At 38.2% G+C, this 23,705-nt stretch overlaps 1 protein-coding gene and 2 non-coding genes across 3 annotated transcripts in view; 1 reads left to right on the plus strand and 2 right to left on the minus strand.

Moving 5' to 3' along the window:
- The first annotated feature begins 3,925 nt into the window (after positions 1 to 3,925).
- On the plus strand, positions 3,926 to 3,997 carry Trnah-gug (transfer RNA histidin (anticodon GUG)). The gene has a single exon. It is a non-coding gene; the product is annotated as a tRNA-His (tRNA).
- A 4,964-nt stretch (positions 3,998 to 8,961) lies between these two features.
- On the minus strand, positions 8,962 to 9,033 carry Trnah-gug (transfer RNA histidin (anticodon GUG)). Its single transcript has one exon. It is a non-coding gene; the product is annotated as a tRNA-His (tRNA).
- An 11,010-nt stretch (positions 9,034 to 20,043) lies between these two features.
- Positions 20,044 to 23,705, minus strand: part of LOC133518607 (galanin receptor type 3) — a 135,818-nt gene continuing 132,156 nt past the window's right edge. The window contains exon 5 of the mRNA XM_061852269.1: positions 20,044 to 21,427. Coding sequence (XP_061708253.1) covers positions 20,748 to 21,427 — 680 coding nt within the window. The 3' untranslated portion in view covers positions 20,044 to 20,747. The remainder of the gene's footprint in view (positions 21,428 to 23,705) is intronic.

The following is a 23,705-nucleotide window of genomic DNA, read 5'->3' on the forward strand; positions in this document are numbered from 1 at the left end:
GTTCAAACCAATTTTCGGTGGAAGTTTACATGGCAATGTATATCATATATTTTTTTAGATTTTTCATTCTGTTATTTTAGAAGTTACGGGGGGGGGGGGGGACACACATTTTACCACTTTGGAAGTGTCTCTCGCGCAAACTATTCATTTTAGAAAAAAATGATATTAGAAACCTCAATATCATTTTTGAAGACCTATCCATAGATACCCAACACGTATGGGTTTGATGAAAAAAGATTTTTTGAGTTTCAGTTTTAAGTATGGGGAACCCCCAAAATTTATTGTTTTTTTTCTATTTTTGTGTAAACATCCTAATGCGGTTCATAGAATACATCTACTTACCAAGTTTGAACAGTAAAGCTCTTATAGTTTCGGAAAAAATTGGCTGTGACAGAATCGGACAGACAGACGGACATGACGAATCTATAAGGGTTCCGTTTTTTGCCATTTGGCTACGGAACCCTAAAAATAATAAGCCATGTTTCTTTTACAAGCAACGAAACAGTCTGATGTAAATTTTAAGCAAAATATTGTCATAATGGAGAAGACGCTGTAGCAATATTTACTGTGTGACGGTGTCACACAATTATGATTTGCAGTGAAAGTGCTTTTGTTCTGAATACAGCAGTTATTTTTTGCTGCGCTGGACACAGCTCCGACAGCCGTTATCGTCTAGTGGTTAGGACCCTATGTTGTGGCCGTAGTGATCCATAAGGTTCGAATCCTGGTCACGGCAGTGTACCACTGTCTAATATAGAGTCTGACCACGCTAAGTTTTCATGCCAAGTGCTACGTCAAGTTCGGACAAGTATGTAGCTTATAGCAAGTTTGTGTAAGCTAGTGTGGCCACAGTCAGTGTTTATCTAATTGCAAACGACCCGGGGAGCAGGAGAGATGAATTCCAGCCTGCAGGAGGGCAGATATCGGACACGACGGAATAGTTAACTATTAGTTGTAGGTGTGCTGGCAAACCGGGGTAGTGAGCTGCCAGGACTTGTGAACTCTGCTTGCAGTCACTCCTTGCTTGCCCTTTGGGAGTGAGAGCCAATTTGCAGCCTTTAGACATGGCTAAAGTGGCTAACTACATAAAAATTACTGACAAAAGACTAAAAAAAAATAATTGAGGCTATGACGTTTGTAAACTGTCAGTACTTCTGAAATGTCAGTGTAGTGCAGTAAATCTGAGCAGTAAATAATTAAATATGTTTAAATTAAAATATTTCTGCAATTTTGTTGTTGTTGGTGTAGTGTATTAATATACCTAGTTATTTGGACTCCAATTTTCGTAAGCAGGAACCTGTTTGTCGCCAGGAGGAGATTCGTAAGTAAAGTATATGTGAAATTAGCATTAATCCGCATTTATTTGTATCTTAGAGCCCGCCTCTATGCCCTCGTGCTCTATGCAACAGGCGAGCCCCCATTAATAGCACTCTGTCGATACTTACGCTGTTTCTTTATATTTGTACTAGGACTGGGAACAGTGTATGCGAACAGGTTATTGTTTAGCGTTCACGTGGTCCCACTTTCGTGATGGTTCGATGAGAGAGACTAAGTCTCTGTGCGTTTTTACTCTGTGCCACATGCGAGCCTCTATTAGTCGCGCCCTGTCGGTATTTCATGTCTCCCGAGCGCCGATATTTATCGCGGAACAATAACAAAAGCCCGAGCGAGGTCGCCACTTAGCGCGCCGCAGGTCAACGTCACAACGTCACCGGTCACACCTTCGGACACATTTTATACGTTTCTTATCGCACTTTGCGATCACATTCTTGAATTTCAACTTTAGTTCATACAGTCAGCAGGAAACGTAGTAGCTAGCGAGTGAGTTATTCAAAATGATCTATATAAATTATCTTTTTACCTTTCTTTTAACAATAAAGTAGTGTTCTAGATCATTTTAACCAAACTCGCCAGTCGCCTATACTTCAATAGCCACCTCTTATGCTGACTAATACCAAGGACGTAAGTGATCAAACACGATTCACGCTAACCTGCTGTAATGATTTTAATCGACTTTTGAGATAACGCGTTCACTCCATTGGCAATTGAATCAAAATCTGAAAGGCGAACTTGTAACGGGCAGCGCCATGTGACTAAGAGTACAGGTATTTTACAAATCACCAATCGGGGGAGTAGCGTTTCCATTTGTTCCACTACACAACTTTTGTATCTTTTAATTAAAATAATATTTACTGTCAAAATTGTTTAATATATACATATATGTATAAGGTATAGGTAAGGTATCAAAAATCTTGTCCATTTCGATTGGAACATATATTATTTAATTAATATTATTTTTATTCACAATAAATATTAAAAACTAAATATAGAGTAATTTACAAGCTTAAAAAATAAGTCTGTAAGTAAAATAATAATACTAAACTTGAAAGGTTAAAATAATAAAATAAAAATATGTTATTTAAGAACAGAGATAAACATTACGACATTTAATTCATGACATAAGCTCTGTTTTATTGCTTTGTCTACGTTTCATTATGCGAATAGAGTATGCTCGGTTTGAATTAAAACCATTCATTTGGTCGTCTGATGCGTTAATTATTCACTACTCTGTGAGTAGACTACTTTGTTAATTAAACTGAACTTGCCAGCCATTTTGTTTTAGCATTAAATGGTTGCTGCGTTTAGTAGTTCCAAATATTTTACCTTAGTCAATCAAATACAGACTGTCTCAAAATAACATATAAAGTCAATTTTTCTCGTGTTAGCGTTAGAAAACAAATCTTTTAGATACTCTACAATGCCTTATTGTGGGTTATATTACCTTTAACAACACATTACAATATATTTAATATATTAATTTGTTTTAACGCGAGGCGTCTATTTAAGCTGGTTACTGCATCCAGGGTACGGGTACCAATGGGTACGTTCAAAATGGCCAAAAATTTTGATACCTATATCCTCGCTTAAATGTATCTATATCTACATTGAACTGTTATCGAAACCGGAACACACCTTTGTTGAGTAAAAAGTATTTTGACCACTTTGGATGTCACCATCAATCCTGACGTTGAAGTCAACGTCAGTAAAGTTACTGTAATTGAAGATTGAAGTAGTGTATATTTTTGGGGCATTTGATGGCGGATTGCATATCGTGCTCGTATAATGCCCACGCCGGTCATCGACGAACAAAGCGGCGGCATCGTTTGGCACAAGAAGCAATTTCCGTCCTAAGCCGTTCGTCTAAGGCCGCGTTGCCGGGTCGCTACTTGAGTTTTCTTCTGAGGAAAATGGAGCCGAGCCGCGCCTTCGATACGCGACACGGCACTGAATACATAACAGATCATTAGACATCAGAGGGGCCACTTAAGCGTTGCCGACCCTTGAGACCCCTATATACTATATACAATTAAAATAAAAAAAAGTGAAATTGAAATCCCACCAAAAACATTTATGTAAAATGTTGCCAAGACGAAACCGTAAGGCTCACACTGTAAAAAAGTTATCAAATCTCACGTAGAGTCAAGCTTCTAACTCTGTAGAGCTCTAACTTCATAAACTATACGCCTTAGTCAAAATATGTGGCTTGGCCGTTTCGTTACAAGAACTATTGTAATGTACTTATAACAAAAAAGTAATGAACAGTGAATAAATTTTTCACCTTATGCCCATGTGACGGTAGCGAAACAGCCAAGCCACAAAATTTAGAAGCTTGGCTCTACTGAGACCTGATAGCGTTTTTACAGTTTCGTCTTGGAAACATTTTACATGAAAATGTTTTTGGTGGGATTTTGATTTCAATTTGTTTATTTCATAAAATCTTGTGATAGTGGATGGTGCAATGTGTCTCGCGGCGCCGGCGCATGCTGTTGTCGGGTAATTGGGTAACAGCCTAATTACCTGCGGTGAAAGTGCTCTCGTTGTGAATGCGACGGTTATTTTTGCAGGGTCGGACACAGCTCCGACAGCCGTGATCGTCTAGTGGTTAGGACCCTACGTTGTGGCCGTAGTAACCCAGGTTCGAATCCTGGTCACGGCAGTGTACACACTGTCACGGCGGAGCATTTTTTATATTTTTTAAAGTAAGAATTATGATTTGTTCTCTCTTCATTGTGCCATTTATATTACTCGCCTTGTGCATACGAGTACGTACTCTCATCGGCGACATTGACCCGATAGTCAGCATGCTCATATGAAACGCGAGTAATTAAGATAAAGCGTTTGAAACTGAATCTAAGTTCTGCCGAAGTACGCCACGGACAGAGCTAACCGCCTCGCCTGAGGGAAGGAAGGAGGAACATGTGATCGTTATTGTATCACTCTGTGGCGAATACTAGGACTTGCACTACAGCAGCGTGGCGACAAGGACATCCAGGTGAACATAACTGGAGATGAGTGTATTCCCGCGATTAAGTGATAATAAATAAATATTATAGGACATTATTACACAAATTGACTAAGTCCCACAGTAAGCTCAATAAGGCTTGTGTTGAGGGTACTTAGACAACGATATATATAATATATAAATATGTATAAATACTTAAATACATAGAAAACACCCATGACTCAGGAACAAATATCCATGCTCATCACACGAAAAAATAAATGCCCTTACCAGGATTTGAACCCGGGACCATCAGCTTCGTAGGCAGGGTCACTACCCACTAGGCCAAACCGGTCGTCAAAACACAGTGATACAAAGTAAATTTACCTATATATTAACCCTTTTATTAAAGTGGTTGGTTTTTCGGCGTATTAAGACGCAATTTTTTTCATTTTAAGTAACTAACGCTCCATGTTAATTTGAAAAAAAAACTTCCTATTTCATATTTAAACGTACCTAATTTTTTAAATTTATCAACTCGACATGTCAAGCTACATGGTGCAAGGTACTTAAGATATAAACACTTACATTTATTTTGTTACTATTATTGAAAAATACACCAGCACCATTGACATATATCTAAGGATGGACCTTACGGGCACTAAGTATGGTGATAGTTCAGCGGTGTCACTCACGAACTAGTTGCGACCAATCGCGCGCGTGGTGCGAACTCATCAAACAATCGCGTTGTGGCGTTAGACTCTAAGCTTGGCTCGAATTCGTGTGCTCTTTGCCCGTGAGGCCCGTGCTTAGATATATGTCGATGACCTGCACGTACACATTAACACTGCATGGCCGAAGTTGCCGCCGCCGGCACAACCTGCAGAGCCTAGTCCGAGCAAGAGGTCCGTGCGTTAAGTAGAACTCCCATAATCCTTGAAGCTCTTGGGTACAATCTATAAGTACTACGGGCTATGCCCAGCCGGTGCAGGCGTCGAGGCACTCGCGCTCGCTGGCGAAGTTGTTCTCACCGACGGGAAGGGAACACCGCGACGGGTCCGTCCACCAGTGCCACGCCGCGCAGCGCTGCCCGCCCCAGTCGAAGATATATCTGTTTAATTACAACCACCGCATCTTCCATTATCTATAGGACATGTTGTTTTCATGGGGAACTGGTGACAGCTACCTGATTCAGCGTGAATCTGTTTAGTGTGAATAAAGTCATCGTTGGCATTTTACAATCTTCAAATAAGTGTAGCTGGTAGATAAATTGCCAAGTTTTTCAGGCAGTTTTATCTGGCAGTTAATTTATTTGTTAATTAGCTATCCAATACTTTACTTGGACATTGAGAAATAGGCCCTTAAAAAATACAGTGAATTCAATTTGTTCATACAAAATTTATTTTTGCTCCATATCGTTTATGCTGGACCTATATAAACTAATTAGGCAGAGATATAACTCATATGATCATATCATTTTATGTTTGCACATACGATGACATGAGTTATATCTGTGAAACTATATGAAACTTTGTAGTATCATTACAACACGTAGTTTTAAGATGAGAACGAAACTCCGTTTGTATGGGAAGGTGAAACTGGCCGAGCTTGCTGCGGACTCTGAAGGTTATGTAATTGCGTCGCGGTACTGCCATTATTTTACCTGATGACGTGGTCGGACTCTCGCTGCCAAGTGCCGTATTCCAAATGGCAGTGTTTGTATTTCGTCGGCATCTGCCTACACTGGGCTTCCGTCACTAAACAATAATGACATTATTATAAATATAATGAAGATTCAACCAAACTCATTAAAATCGCTCATTTGCACATTAACTTGTGTGTGTGTGTGTGTGTGTGTGAGGTGTGAGTGAACATATACAAACGACATAAGAAGTGCTCTCGATAAGACCTTATTTCAACTTAATAAAGTTTACGAATAATCAATTGTGACATCGATGGTAGATATTAAGTTGCTATCGTTAGAGTATGTAAACAATGACAGAAAACATACATCTTTTACTCGTATTTTATTTCTGAGGGGGAACGATGGTCGTGCTTGTCAGATAAAAGTTTGGGGATGATGGTGCGAGGATGATAAAGTAGATGATAAAAGTATAACCATCAACGTTAGAAATAACTATAATGAAAAATGTTTATTAGGTAATGGTAAATACAATTAATTTGAACGTACCTCTGGCCTCCGACGTGAGTAGCGTGACGCCTGCGAGCAAGATAACGGCCAGAACCTTTGACATTGCGCGAATTGTGAGTGGACTGGTATCGCCGACAGCTGCGGCCGACTCCGACGCTATATCATTACGGTATAATGATTATTTTGACTGGATGTGGTGACTGGTGACTCAAGTCAATACGACGCAGATAATAATAGTATAAAGTTTATATTATATACTTTATACTTAAACGAAATTATTGTGAATAGTGGATTATACAGAATAGCTCGTACTAACAACACGCATATTTTGTTGTTATGACGAGCAAAAATAGTAGATCGTTAAATAAGGGAAGAAAGGTAGTTAAATATCAGAATGGAAATTATACAACAAATCCAATTACAACCAAATTTTAAGACATTGCTTATTGTACCAACTTGGAAAGTGAGACGCCCGAGAGCAGAAACGTATCACTTTCAGCTCGTTTCATTGTTAAACAATGACCCACTTTCAGAGCATCAGAAATTAAATCAGTCTATAATTTCACGAAATCAGAAATTAAATCAATTTATAATCACGTCTCCTGAATCATTCTGTATATGTAAATTGTACCTATTTTATATTCTTATAAAACCCGAAATGGCCTAACGTATCGATAAATAGAGTTTGTGTTTGCGTGTGTGACAACAGGATCCTAATCACCTACCTATTACTCGTAGATATAGGTAGGTGATTAGGATCCTGTTGTCGCGTTACAAACAAATGGTAATGTGACAATTCTAAGTTTCATAAGGAAATTATACTGATAAAAGATCATTAGCAATTAATAATCATTATCCAGTTTTCATTTCCTTTTGGGATTCAAATCCTAACAAAGGAATGACAGTTAGGGCATGTATCCACCGACCGTTGGTCTCATTTGTGTCACCGAGATAAATCCATCGCTTGTCACAACTTTCAGCACCGCTCAAAATAATCCGAGACTGTTGTAGGTAAACCAGATTAACTTTGACCTCTGATAACCTCATAACTGACCTCGGTGTGATGTAAATAATAAACTGAAAGTGGCAACGCCGCTACAGTAGCCATCTTGAGAGTCAGGGTAGTGTTGTCTTGTGAATTATACGAACATACAGTCAGAATCTTGATCAGAAAATGACTTTGTTTCGTCAAAATGTCAACTCTGTTTTCATCAGTTCGAGGCAGAATTGCCGTTGGTATTGTGCTGTTATATCCAACTACAAAATAAATACATCGGCCGAGATCTAAGTAGTCGAGCCGGACTATTAGACGGTTACCAAGTTCGAATGAGTTTCGTGAGAGCTGCTCTACAGTAATGTTGTCAGGACACTTAGGACAGCCCGCCGGAGTCAGGCTTTCATTAAAGCGCTCTAATGCTCTAAATGGATTTTATCTGCGTTCATAAAAACCATTTTAATTTAGATAATCGCAATTAGATTTTTTTTAGTAAATGCTTCAAGCGCTATGATTAGGTTTCAATATTCCTGGTACCTAACTTTACTTATTTAGCATATTATATGAGTAAAAGTAACTATGCTTGTCTATAACCTTAACTACTTAATATATTTTACCAAAACTTTGCATGTAACCCTCCACGCCTCAATCACTTCTGTTGCTCACAGCTTGGTAAACAACTGAGAACTAAGTACCTAAGTATTTACTGTCGTGAACACATCCTGTTTCCATTTGTCAAACGCTCGCAGCAAGTTAAGTTCCACGACGAGTTAGGTGGTCTTCACATAAGAATCGGATCCGCACGCCGCTCCGGTAGGAGAGCGGGACCTCGTCTTATACCTCCGTGTGTAGCGCTGTCTCGCTCACACACCGGAGCGGCATACGGCTCCACATCAGTGGGATCGTTATACGCCCGCGGCGGCAACTTGCACTAATTGCACTTGCTGCAACTTGGATTGAGTTTGCGTGCGTGTAGTCGCTGCTTTATCTTAATTACTCTTGATTGCGGCTTATCTCTAAATGTCGTCTTGTAATTTGTCTTCAAATTGTGTTTCATTTCAGTTCGGTACATTTTAAGTAATATAATGAATATACGGCGAGGGCGGGCTGTTATTTTCAGATCAACAAATCAGAAACCGATGACTAAAGTTGGTTGGTTTGGTTGACTGATTAGTTTGTTGTAGTTGACGAAAAGTATTTAAATTATACAATGAGATTCGTTATTAAAATAAAGTTTCATTAAAATATACGAGGAACTGACAGTTTATTAATTAAAATTGTATAACAAGTGGTTTTTAACTAAAATTGCGAAAGACATTTACGTTTTTATTGAATTCTGTGAAGATTTTTTATACGATTACATACAAATATTTAAATAAGAATGTATATATATTACTTCTAATACTACAAACTACATATATATTCATATTTATCAGTTACAGTTGATAAAAGCTTAGTTTGGCATCGAAAACGTATAGTTTAAACCTACAAAAAATTCTCCAAAAATATTGCTCCGCCGCGACAGTGGTATACTGCCGTGACCAGGATTCGAACCTGGGTTACTACGGCCACAACGTAGGGTCCTAACCACTAGACGATCACGGCTGTCGGAGCTGTGTCCGATCCCTCGAAAATAACCGTCGCATTCACAACGAGAGCATTCACCGCAGATAATTGGGTGGCTCGCGGTGTGAGGCAAACAAGAGCAAGCGCGATAACAATCGAACGGTAATCGACTTATGTAATCAAAGCGATAAGAACATTTTGTGGTCATTGTGGTAAAGTCGATTTTACATTGATAAGTTTGATCGGCACTGAACTGACCAACGACGTATTAGCAAACCAAACGATGCCCAATAATTGCCATTCAGGGTAAATCATTCGTGTACCTATACGAAAATTTTGGTATAGGCAACATTTTACATGAAAATGTTTTTGATGGGATTTCACTTCTTTTTGTAAATTGTTTTTGACAATCTTCCATCCCCTAATTTAAAGGATCCCAACCCTTTAACCCTTAATTAACCCTTGATTTAAGTACTATTAAAAATCCTGAACTACGTATCTGGGGGCATCTTCTATACAATCTGCTTTTTACTGATTCCCCATACAAACTTCAACCCCCTTTTCGCACCTAATGCAAAAAAAATCTGAAAATATTTTAATTTGTTTTTATTTAAAGTAGAAACACTACTATATAAATTATAAACTGAAATAAATGTCATATACTAAGAAAAAGCTAAGAACATTTGTTCTAATACTTCTAATAGTATTGATTGGCAGCGCCATCTCTCTCGCTAGCTCGGTATCACCTGAGTTGATCCAGTTAGAAGAATTGATGATCAAACGAACTTACCAAGTGAAGTTCGATCACAATTATGTGAGCAACTTCATTCGACGCGATTTATTGTTTACATATTGTAGTTACGCTCCCACGCATCAGCCCTGCACGATTTTTAAAGGTGTTTTTTTTTTATACTGGCAACATTGAAAACTTGCTCTCATCCCCTCGACGGCATCATGGTAGGTCCGTAAACCGCCATATTCTAATCATTTTGTTTAAAGCATACATAATTACTGAGAATATATTTCACCATTTTTCCTTAAGTCGGGTAGGGTGCCGTCAGCCAACAATATTTTTAAATGTTGAGGGTGGGTTGTTATAAATCGCGTCGAATGAAGTTGCTCACATAATTGTGATCGAACTTCACTTGGTAAGTTCGTTTGAACATCAAATTATATCAGGTGTTTTAATAATTATTTCAGAAGCATAGCTCATATCAATATTTTGCTTTTGAATCAACGAAAAAGTTTGTACACGGTGTGCGGTAGCTAAAGCCAACAGACCTAAGACTTAAAGCCCACAGTACATGTTACATGCTGATTTTTAGATACAGATCCAACATTACAGACGGCTAAAGAATGGAATACGCTCCCGCCATCTGTATTCCCTGATAAATATGACCTCGGACTCTTTAAAGCAAGAGTGAATAGGCTACTACTGAACCGGTGAGCTCCATCTTAGGACCTGAGTTCACTTTTCATCAGGTGTAACTAGGGCCAATCGCCGATCATTTTATAATTTAAAAAAAAAAAAACGATTCTATTAGAACGCTTTAGCAATAAAACCCAAGAAATGGAAATAATCGGACAGACAGACGGACGTGACGAATCTATAAGGGTTCCGTTTTTTGCCATTTGGCTATGGAACCCTAAACATGCTTGTAGTAAGTAAATCAAGTCTCTCCATGTATTTGAGTAATCTCAAATTGTGTAGGTCGAGAAGGCTTAAATGCGTAAGTTCGCGAGTCATTTCAAACTCGCTCAAATTCGAAGCCATTCGTCAGAGCCCTTATCACTATTTCACACTTCACTACTTCCCAACTTTCAAAGGCACATAAATATAAGTGATTAGCAGTACCTACATTAACTGGAATTTAAATTGCTATACTTGGCTAAATGGCTTACCTTCATTGACCGACTGTAAACATGATTCGGTATTATTTGATATTATTAGATTATTATTTATTATATACAGATTATATTTATTGGTATTATTATTAGATTATTATTTACTAAAACGGGACTTAATCGCATATTCGCTATGTGCACGACTGTCACGCAACCTAGCGTCTGCAAGTCTAGAGGAAAACTAATGCACTACATCTTATAAAACTACTCCAAAACTACAAACGACTAACGATTTTCATACGACTTTCATCTATCAAGAGAGTGATTCTTGAGGAAGGTTTAGGTATATAAGTTGTTAAGCTTTTGTGTAAATTGGTTGAAATATAACGATGTTGTCGGAAAAAATGATGCTGGCTAGGAACTTTAATCGAAAACGCTGCCTAATCCGTTTGAGCTATAACAACATAATGTATGGTGGGGTTGTCTCTCTTTCATGGGTCTATAAAAAAGTCTGAGATGTTGAATGTCTATCTTTTAAGGATAACTTACTATACCCATTCTTAACTTCTAAAAAAATATCACATAATATGTGGCATTTGCAAACCTATTTACACGGATACAGTATCAATAATTATCAAATTAAATACGTCAGATATATTAAGCATTTCATGCAGATTACAATAGTCTCTTACACCATACAATTTAAATGAATATTTTACGAGTAATCGAAAATTAAAGTTTCGAGCCATATTACTTGTATGAAATGTTAAAGACGCTATCCGTAGTTAGTTCAAATCTTTACCACCTTATAGAAATAGAAATAGAAATTATTTATTGTCAGACCACAGGTAAAAATATAAAAGATGTTATTGGTAATATGTCCTTGTCCGTAGTCTACCACATTTATGGTGTACAATATTGAATGTCATGCACAACATGCAGTCAAGTTATTTACATTATTTACATACAACCTATAACGCAGTATTTTATACAATAAGGTCCCCAACTTTATGCCATTACGCTACATCTGTATATGTCAAGTTAATCATTATTATTATTACATTAATATTTTATAATTTGCCATTGTTATTTATAAAGTCAAGTGGAGAATAAAACATTTTGCTTAATAGCCATTCATTAAGTGCCTTTTTAAATCTAGTTCTGTCAAGGTTCTTAAATACATCCGGAATATTGTTATAAATCTTGATTGCCATGGAGAAAATGCTATTTTTGTAAAATGTCGATTTAGTTTGATGCGTATTTACGAGTCTGTACTCGTTTCTCAAGTTACGGTGGAATCTATCGTTCCTTTGATATAAATTAAGGTTATTTTTTACAAACATAGCAACTTCCTTGATATATAAACAAGGTAGTGGTAAAATCTTATATTTAAGAAAAAGAGGTTTACAGGAGTCTCTTTGAGATGCCCCACAGAGCGCTCTTACACATCGTTTCTGCATCTTAAAAACCTTTAGCCAGTCGGTCGAGTTTCCCCAAAAAATTATACCGTACGTGATGCTAGACTGAACGTAACCAAAATATGACATTAGTCCCGCTTTTTCCGATGCATTATGTATCAGCCTACGTATTGGAAAGACAAACTTTGAAAGTTTGGAGCATAGTTCGGTTATATGACATTGCCAATTACAATTACTGTCAAGTATGAGTCCAAGAAATTTAGTTGTCTCTGACTCTGTAATTGCGTCTGATTTATGCGATATGTTAATTGCCAAACCTGGCCTACGGCTTCTATGAAATTGAACAAAGTGAGTTTTAGACAAATTTATGCTTAATTCATTGTCAACCATCCAAGTAATGATATCATTTAGAGTCTTATTAATTTCAAGTTCATATTCCTTTGTTGTGCTTGAACATCTTATTAAAGCACTACTGTCATCTGCAAAGAGTACTACTTGATTGTTCGTGTGCTGTGGGAGATCATTTATATAAAATAGGAACAAGAGCGGGCCAAGAATACTGCCTTGAGGCACGCCTCTTGGATTAGGTCTGTATGCAGATCTTCTAGTTTCAATGGTATTGCTTTTGGAACAGTAGTAATTAATCTCAGTACATTGGAACCTATTTGAGAGATAACTTTTTATCCACTCGAGAGCCTGCCCTCGAATACCGTAATGGTCGAGTTTATCAAGCAATATGGAATGGTTAACGCAGTCGAAAGCTTTAGACATATCGGTGAAGATCGAGGATACATGTATTCGTTTGTCTATGCATTCATGAATAGTTTTCAGCAGTTGAAATACAGCAAGATTTGTAGACCTATTTCTTCGAAAACCACATTGTTCGTTTCTTAGTAGGTGGTATTTGTCAGAGTATTTGATTATTCTGTTATACATAAGTCGCTCAATCACTTTAGAGAATATTGGGATCAATGTTATCGGCCTATAATTGCCTAGCCTAGTTTTTTCCCCTTGTTTGAAAAGTGGTTTGATAATTGACTTTTTTAGTCTTTCCGGGAACATACCAGTTTGAAAGGACAGGTTTACTATATGCGCCAATGGGGTAGATATTAAAAATGCAGTATCTTCTATTGCTTCTGTACTTATATCGTCACAACCTACCGCTGTAGTATTGTTAAGTAATTTTATTGCTCTGAAAACTTCTTGAGGAGTAACAGGATAGAGATATATGCTAGTTACGTTATGATCTATGTTTTTACACCGGTTTTTGCCATCCATTATGGCATTAGGAAGTGAGTCAATGAAGAAGTTATTAAAGTGTGTAGCAATATGTTCTGGTTTATCTACTAATTCCCCATTGTGGACTATCTGTTCTATCATACTTGGCATTTCATTGTGTCCCGTGTATTGTTTAATTATTTTCCAAGAAGCCTTACATTTATTCCTCGCACTTTCTATTAACTTATGATTAGCTTGCTTTAATGAAATTTTTACACATTTCTTTAACATGCAAGCATATTTTAAATATAATTCTTTTACACATTTTAAACCTTTATATTGATAATCCATGTATAAACATCTTTTGACTTTGCTTGATATCTTGATCCCTTTTGTTATAAATTTATTTTTATTCTTTGATTTAATTTTTATTTTTATTTTGGGAAAACATAAATCATAAAATAATTTAAATTCATTAATAAAATTATTATATGCGCTGTTTACATCCTCTGAACTGAGTACCTCTGAGAAGGATAAAGCTGTTAAACAATTTATGAATTTGGAAACATTTTCTACACTATGGTCTCTTTTATATACAAACCAGTATTTTGGCTGAAATTTTTGTCTTAATTTTAGTGTAATTGTTTGAGCAGTATGGTCTGAGAGGGCTAAATGATGAATTTTTGCCGTTCCATTTTTGAAATTACATAATATATTATCAATACTACTTTGTGTTCTATGTGTTATTCTAGTGGGTTCAAGTATCCGCGGGTATAAGTGAAACGTCCCTAACAGACTCTTAAACCAATTCTTTATGTTTGGATTTTTATTGTTTTTGTCCAGGATGTCTATATTAAAGTCACCACATATTATAATTTTATGCTTCTTGTAACATATTTTTATCAATAGTTTCTCTAGCTTTTCAAAAAATGAGTTTATATCACTATTGGGAGTGCGATATAGGCAGATCAGATACACTTTTTCGATTGGTAAAAATATACCGCAACATTCAAAGATCTTTTCTGTACCGAACGATTTAATGTCGTTGATAACTTGGAACTCTATGCGTCTCCTAACTAAAATACATGAGCCTCCCCTTTTTTCATTCTTTTTCCGTAACAAATCACTGTGCTTATCTTTCTTTCTGACAAAAATATCCCCCAATACATAGTCCTCTACTTGAATATTTTTTTCTAGGCCAAATGGCACAAAGTGTTCGGTAAGACATAGAACGTCAGGACATGCGGTCTGCTTCTCCAATTGACTCAGAGCAATGGTGAGTTGATCTAGCTTTCCCAAAACTCCCGCTATATTTTGATGGAAAACACAGAATTCCCTGTCTCTGAGTTGGATATTGTTTGAACATGGTGTTAGGCGGTTAGAATGGTTACTATGTTCATTCCTGCTCACGAAAAAACAAGTTTCTTTCCTCATCACTTTGCGAATGCAAACTTATATTAATGGCTTGTTTGAGTCGAGGGAAGTAATCTGATATCTTTTTTTGTACTTTTTCATAGTTTCCCCTTAATATATTACGATTAGGATGTCGTGGAAAATAATCACATATTTTTTTTTGTACTTTTTTATAGTTTCCCCTTATTATATTCCGATCGCGATTGACATAATTGTTATAAGAAATAAACCTATTAATGTGACCTATAATATTTTTCATCCCCAAATTGTTAATACGTCCTGTCGTTTTCGAAAACATTTCAAAAGTGAGATCCAGGTTTGAATCGAATGAGAAGTGATTTTCATGAAATTTTATATTCTTATGTAATAAGTTGTTGAATAACTCAATCCTAAAATTATACAATGGTTTACCACAAATATAAGTAGGATATACAACAATTATATTTGTATTTTTGATCTGATATAGAGTATCAGCAATACATGTTACTAGGTCATCGTAATTTTCAGTTTCATAAAAGTTCTCTTCACCTACTATAAGGACATAATAATCTGACAAAGTTAAGTTCTTTACATGAAATTCAGTTTGCCGCAGTATTTGCCTGATTCCTGCACCAGGCGTTACAAAATGACAATAGCTGTAATTATCTAAGGGTGCATTCCTCCAAATGTTCGTTATGTAACTGTTTTTGATGTTGCTGGCTATAACTAATCTGTTTTTATTTGAGTTATTTTTGAATAATGAATTAAATTGATTACATTTTACAGGTGAGTTGGTTTTAGTACTACTAATAGGTGACGTTTTCTTTGGCGGATCCTTATGCGCAGGGATCGCTTTACTTACTCCCACCATGCACTTAGCACGGTCCCAATACGGCGAGGGCGTTGTCCCCGTTTGTGCGTGGATTGAAGTATTTGAAATTTAGAGTTTGGAGAACTCATTTCTTACCTTACCTACTACCAAACACCATCACACTAGTGGCGTGGTAGTATTATAGCCATAGCCATTTTACACAATTTTAAGCGATGAATTGTTGTCTGTATTTTTATTGTATATCATACCATGAATCATACACATCTCACATACTTGTTATAATTGCTTATAAAGAGACAAGGATATGCTTATGACTTATGAGCATACACCGCACTCGAGGAGGCATTTGACGTGCCCGGTATACAGGAGGAGGCACCCTGGTGTATGCTTTTCACTGATGACATTGTGTTTGTGGGTGAAGACGGACTCGAGGTATAGAGCAGACTTGAGGAATGGCGGCGGAAACTGAAGAATGTTGGCCTGAAGATCAGCAGATCTAAAACTGAACATATGTTCGTGTCGGCGGTCCTCGATGGCGTTACATTGCCGGTCTTCTCCGACTTCAAGTACCTCGGTTCGCTCGTGCAGTGCGATGGCGATATTGACCGTGACGTGAAAAACCGGATTAGCACAGGATGGATGAAATGGCGATTTATAAAACCATCATAAGACCAGCGACATGTATGGATCAGAGTGTTGGGCCCTAAAAGTGACGGATGAAAAGAGATTGCATGTAGCGGAAATGAGAATGTTAAGATGGATGTGTTGTGTGACAAGAATGGTTAGTATAAGGAATGAGTATATAAGAGGAAACCTGAAAGTTGCACCGATAATAAAAAAAGTAAGAGCGAATCGCCTAGCGTGGCATGGACATGCTTTTCTATTTCTATTTTTATAGTATTTTCATATTTTCAACTGTTTTCGTCTATATCTGTTTCTTAAGCAATGCAATATTGTACATGTTCATGACTACCGTTAGGTAATTAGTTAAAGCTACCCTCCGGCCCGGGGCTCCACAGAAGACCAGCGCTGTGGTATTTATTACCAAAGCATATGCTGAGTGGTGTCCCTTTGTAGCCACTATAGCAGCGCCAATATATATTTATTTCAGAGTTACTCATTTTGTTTTGCTGATGTCCTATTTATTTTTTAGTTTTACGAGTAAGTGTTTAGTGAGTAAGTTATTTTTTGTAACAGAAGTGGCGCTGCATGTAGAAGGTTTTTACAATTAATGTATTTCTATTCTATTCTTTCTATTCATGTGATGCGGGGGGATGAAAGTCATGTGACAAGAAAGGTATTACAAATGAATGTGAGAGATGACATGAAACGAACGCGAGTGAACGATGAGATGACGGGGACAGAAAGATATGGAAGAAAAAGACATGCTGCGCCGACCCCAATTGAATGGGATAAGGGTAAACGAATGATGATGATGAATAAAAAAATTGGAAACATAAAATATATTTACCATATTTTTATATCCTAAAAGTTACATGCCAAGTAAATTAATGTGCTAAACTTCTAAAAAATACATACATTTTAGGTATATAATTTACTGTCATAGAGATCATAATTTGACGAGAAGATTTATCAAATGAAAATCCTACGTCATTAGCAGGGGTCGGACAAAAAGTGCGGATGACGTAAAAATGACGTAATCTTGCACACAGGATGATGTTTGAGTTTGTATTTAAACTTCCGTGTGACATGTAGTAACAAAGTAGTATTAATGAAGTAACAAAATAATTGTAAATAAATCCATGGAATTAATAATACAGGTGGTAGGGTGATGTAGTGAATAAAATAAATTTCACGAAACTTGTTACCATAAGGTATAATTATTTGAAATTAGTTAGAACAAGTCTGTGGGATTGCCACAATATTCGAGTAAAGATGACTTTTTAGAGCGTTTTCTTATACATTAGTAAATATAAATTTTAGCTAAATATAATCGTGAAGATACAATAGCTAAACAATAACGAAGTCAATTTATTGTTCATCTGATTGACAATGTGTCAGTCAAAAACGTACTTACTCATTTCAAGTGGCGATATCGTTTAATAAAGAGGTTGATAAATGATAAGTGATAATTGTTTATGAAAATCAAAAATACCATTTGAAATCATCCTATAAGTGGTTTGACGTCATCCGCACTTTTTGTCCGACCCCTGGTCATTAGGAACAAATGCAAAAAAAAAAAATATTTGCAAATGTTACTAACTGACGTGCCCGAAAATGCCTCCTCGAGTGCGGTGTATGCTTATGTTATGAGGCCAATATTTGGAATTGCATTGTCTTATAGATTTCATATATATTTTGTCTAAGATGTTTACAACTCTCGGATTATGATAGTTGTTTGCTCATTTGCGATGTTTGCATACATGTCTTTCATTTGTTTACACACGCCTTGTCCTTTCAGCTTCAACCATTTTCTACGGTCATAACGGTCGGTAAATCACCTCTTTGTGAAGATATGATGACGGATAATGACTCATCATTCCGCCTTTTAAAAAGACATAAACAACAGGATCTTCCTACAAAATCAAACATACATTTGTATACCAACTTCCACCTTATTGCAATTACATAAAGTGGAAAGGTTTATACATATTTATGACCATTTTTGCTTCGATATGTTACATCGTTTTGTGGGAACAGCATGTAGAATAAAACGAGAGTGAGTGTTTCATACACTTTATTGCTTCACGGATATTATTCTCCATAAAATTCAAACAACCACGTTTATAACGAAGAAATCTTAACCCAGGCGACGAGGTTCATGTATGTACCACCCCGACAATAATAGTCCCGTCTCTTTCTAACTCTTGGGATTTACCTGTCGTAGAGATAAGCTTCGATTGTATCAGCCATTTGCATACTTAATGATCGTGTTTACTGCGCAATAATAAAGAGGTAAACCAAATCTCTGGTACCGTTGGATGGTAAGAGAATGAGACGAACAATTTATCTCGACATTATTGCGTGATAATTATCATAATGATAAGCTTGGTTATAGATGCAAAAAATGTCTACATTTGTAAGTAAATAGGTATAAGTATAACAGGTTACAAGATATCTAAAAACAAAATTCATGCAATAATTTTTGACATTTACATAATTTCTGGTGCCGTATCAACTTAAAGCGCTAATTCAACTTCCGGTAGAGTCGGGCCAGGTTAATTCTGCATTTACAAAAAGTGAGGTAATATCAGTATTAATTAATGTCAAAATTCTAAGAAAATATGACATGTACAATGACAATCACACACTTAATTATGTTCTAGCCGGTGCAAAGTTAGCTTAGACGGACTCTACACTTTTTAGTTCGGACACATAACAGTATGATGTCAACTCAACGTTTAGGCCTTTAGGACAAGAGGCATGGTCTGTCAACCTATTTTCGTCAGTAGGAAAAAAGCGGCAAATTTAAAACATGTTGGCGAGGTAAGCGTCCCCTAGAAAATGTATAATTCGCGCCTTTTTCAACTGACAAACTTGTTTGACCGACTATATGAATATATTCTGTGCCCTGGTGTTCAATATGACACCAAAATAATTGTAAACATGCTAACAACAAACTATTCGATTTAAACGGCAGTTATTGTCGGGACAGACCCCGTCGCCTGGACTTTTTCCCGCGAGGGACTAACGAGGCACTGAGAGACAGGAATCACAGATCGACAGAACTTAGAAGATAGGCACGGGAGTAAAGAGACGAGTGTGACTCTGTTCCCTTTGTTTACTCCTGTGGGATAGGGCCGCGCGCATACAACTGAGGGCTCGCTTACGCCGAGGCAACATGTCTTTACATAATTCTATAAATTGTATCTAAATATTATATTTCCTTTTTAGTTTTGAGTTTTTGTAATGAGTGACGCAGCATTCTGCAGGACTTGTTCCTATCTAATAGCCAAACCCCCGTGACACTTAAAAGTTTAGCGCTTCGGGTACGATTTAAGGAATTCCCTCAATTTCATTGACAAAATGTTCGTTAAAAACCTTACTTGATCACCAAACTTAAAAAGAAGACAAATCGCTAAACGTGAAATACGCGTGGTTGAAGAGTTCCGTTCTGGTCTTCATCAGTAATTCCACTTAAGTACTTGGTAATTTTTGAATACAAATTTGAATTGAATACAATAGTTTGTTGGTTAAAATACAAATGTCACTATAATAAGATTTGAGGGTTTCCTTCAATTTCTCATGGATCCGATCATCTCAATTAGATTTTGGCAAAAAAGGGTTCAATCTGGAGCTATGTAATTTTAAACTAAAAAATAACTTCCACAACGGTTGAGGAATGACGGAGTTCTGAGGTAACAGACGAAAAAAAAAATAACTTTTTTTAAGTCGGCTATAAATTTACGAATAACAACTTATAAATCCTTCATGGGTCTATAAACTTTTAAAATTTAAGTGTCCAGTCAGCCGAGTAAGAAACAGACTATCCTCCAACAGATTTAATTTGCTTCCGAGGTTGAATTCATGCTATCCAACTTCAAGTTGTGTAGAAAATTGCATAGTCGTTTTACGGACTTTTCTACTATTTAGCTCTCGGCAAACTAACTTATACATTTGGCTCGGCAGGAAATCTTTTAAGTGGAGGATTACGCTCAAAGTTCTGCGGGCTCGGACTGAGCTGAGGTTACTTCAATCATCTTCAAATAAATGCATTGAAACATTCATCTCAGGAGTTTCATCATGGAGTTTTGGAGCTTTAAAATTTGAGGTTTGAGGCGCAAATATGATATGCATGAGAGCTTTCCTTTTTGCCTTAGTTTTGAGTACATTTTCGAAATAGATTTATTTAACTTTTTGTTTCAGTCCCGAAAAAACAACGGACACGCGGACAGGAAGGGCGAATTATTAACTCTTTTAATCGTATTTGACTAGTTTTTGGTGGTTTGCGACAAACTTTATTTGATACGTAGGTAATATTAAGGATCTTGCCTCGGCGTAAGCGCAGCAGCGTTAGAACAACACACATTAACCACTCATAGACACTTATCTATCCATTAACAAAGTCTAGTCGCGACGGCACGGACCTAGTACAGGTAGCTGGACGGCGGCGGGCGCGGCGACGGCGCTGGGCGCGCGAGGCGGGGGTGGAAGGCGCCCAGTGCCGCCTCATTCGTGGACGAGGGCCGCTCCTCCCGCACCCGCAGCTGCGGCAGCCGCCACGCCGCGCACGCCGACGTCAACGCATGTCTATTCAACACCCAATAAGCTGCCGCGTTAAGAGCCGAATGCGCATGCCCAAAAAGCAGCGCGTACTGCTGCAGAAGCAGTGGCGCTTGAAGCCCGAACGCTCCGCAAATGACTATAGCCGCATGTGGACACCAGCATGCCGCGAAAATCGCCGCTATAGCGACGAGGACGTTACCGAGCCGCCGGCGAGCGTGTAATGTCGAAGTTAACGGTTGGGGACCCAGCAGACTCGGCTGGAGTTTCTTGGAGCGCACGTCGCCGACGTCCACGGCGTCGCGGCGCTCGCGCGGGCCGACGCCGGCGACGATGATGACGTGCGTGGGGCGACGCATGAGCGGAACGGGCAGGGGCAGCTCGCCGTGCGCGGCGCGGGCGGTTAGGGACAGAGCCGTGAGCTTGACGCGCACGGCCCAGTGGCAGCGCGCCACGGCCAGCACGGGGAAGCAGTAGGTGACGAGCGCGTGCGCTGCGGCCAGCGGCCGCCATGACACGCAGCTCGCTGTTACCGCCGCTACACCTGGCGATAGATAACATATTGTATTAACATTACGTATCGTACAGTCAGCATGAATGGTAACGAATGAAACAACGCCCCAAAAGTATCTGTCACCCTGAAATAGTTTCCCTTAAATAGATATATCTCTACAGATCCCACTTAGAAGTATCTGTCACAGTCTAATTGTTCTTCATAAAGAGGCATCTCTTTTTGTTTAGTTTTTTAGGGTTCCGTAGTCAAATGGCAAAAAACGGAACCCTTATAGATTCGTCATGTCCGTCTGTCTGTCCGTTTATGTCACAGCCACTTTTTTCCGAAACTATAAGAGCTGTTCAAACTTGGTAAGTAGATGTATTCTATGAACCGCATTAAGATTTTTACACAAAAATAGAAAAAAAAACAATAAATTTTGGGGGTTCCCCATACTTAGAACTGAAACCCAAAAAATCTTTTTTCATCAAACCCATACGTGTGGAGTATCTGGATAGGTCTTCAAAAATGATATTGAGGTTTCTAATATAATTTCTAAACTGAATAGTTTGCGCGAGAGACACTTCCAAAGTGGAAAAATGTGTCCCCCTCCCCCCTGTAACTTCTAAAATCAGTCAGTACTTCTAAAAAATATACGATACACATTACCATGCAAACTTCCACCGAAAATTGGTTAGTTTTTTTTTTAATACGTCATAAATGGTACGGAACCCTTCATGGGCGAGTCCGACTTCCACTTGGCTACTTTTTAGAGAATAGACTTGACGCGTACTCTGATACACATTTCGCGTTTAGCGTAAAAAAGTGGATGAAAAAATTGGAAAATAATGATACCTAATATGCAAAACTACACATTAACAAAGGCACATGACATGACACAATGTTTTTAGTTCACTACGAAAACTTTACTGACACCGGAATACAATCATGTCTGTAAATAGGTGTGGTTATGAAAAAGTTCTTTAACATAAATAATTTTTCCAAAAGACCATTATTTTGCAAAAATACTTCGCTGTCAAAACTTTTTGCTTAATCCGATTCGGCGAGAGTCCGGAACTATGTCTATTTATAAAGAATTGTCCGAAATTATTCCCCAGGACAAAATAAAAGTTAGGGAGTCTCATTTAAAAGTTGTTAATGGGTGTAAAGTTGGGCAACTCAACAGGTCGCCGCGCCGGGGCCGAGGCCGGCGAGGGCAATCCGCGCCCCGCGGCGGTCGGGCTTGGTAACTACGGAAGAAAGGCTCAAATCACCTCTTCGCTCAGGCGCTTATATCCCTTTGGATGTATAATGTGTTGTATTAACTCGGCTCATACCTCGTACGGTGTACCTTTAACGGGGTTTTTAATAATTGATACCCCACCAAACACATTTTCATGTAAAAAATTTATTCACTATTCATTATATTTTATTATACGACTGTCTTTTTGGCATTGATGGACATGGAGAACAAAGTGCATGCCCGGGAAAACCTGTCCATGAGTCGTATTAGTGCAGGGCAGTGCGGAAACACCCAGAATACTGGTGGATGGCACCGCTCTGGAAGTCGTCAATAAGTTTTGCTACCTTGGGTCGACTGTGGCAAACAATCTCTCGCTTGATGCAGAGATCGATATTCGTATTGGCAAAGCAGCGACCATGTTCGGGAGGCTACGTTCAAGGGTATGGTGTAACAAACACCTCACTGTTAGAACCAAGATGATAGTATACCAGACTTGCGTTCTAAGTATACTCTTGTACGGAGCAGAAACCTGGACGACGTATGCAAAACAGGAGCGACGGCTCAACACTTTTCACATGCGCTGCCTACGCAACATTTTAGGCATAACTTGGCAGGACAAAGTGACAAATCAGAGGGTTCTTGAAAAAGCGCAGCTGCCCAGTCTTGCCGCTCTTCTCAAACAGAGACGCTTGCGGTGGCTGGGGCATGTGCACCGGATGGAATCCTTTAGAATACCTCGACGTGTCTTGCTTGGTGCAGTTGCGTATGCTAAAAGGAACGTTGGAAGACCGATGCTGCGCTTTAAAGACTGTGTTAAGCGAGACATGTCGGCATTTGAAATCGACCACCATGCCTGGGAAACTTTAGCTGAAGACCGTGATGGATGGCGCAAGAGTGTTGTGGAGGGGAGAAAGCTATGCGACCAAGCCTGGTTTACTACGTTAGATAGCAGAAGGTGTCGCAGAAAGCAAATCGGGACTGGAACCTCAGGTGGCATGAGCTTTTTCTGCCAAAAATGTGGGAGGTCGTGCCGCTCACGCATCGGCCTCCACAGTCACCAAACCCGCTGTCTAAACAGCAATGCTT

The sequence above is a fragment of the Cydia pomonella genome, chromosome 6 (genome assembly GCF_033807575.1).
Source record: "Cydia pomonella isolate Wapato2018A chromosome 6, ilCydPomo1, whole genome shotgun sequence".
NCBI classification, from domain to species: Eukaryota; Metazoa; Arthropoda; class Insecta; order Lepidoptera; family Tortricidae; genus Cydia; species Cydia pomonella.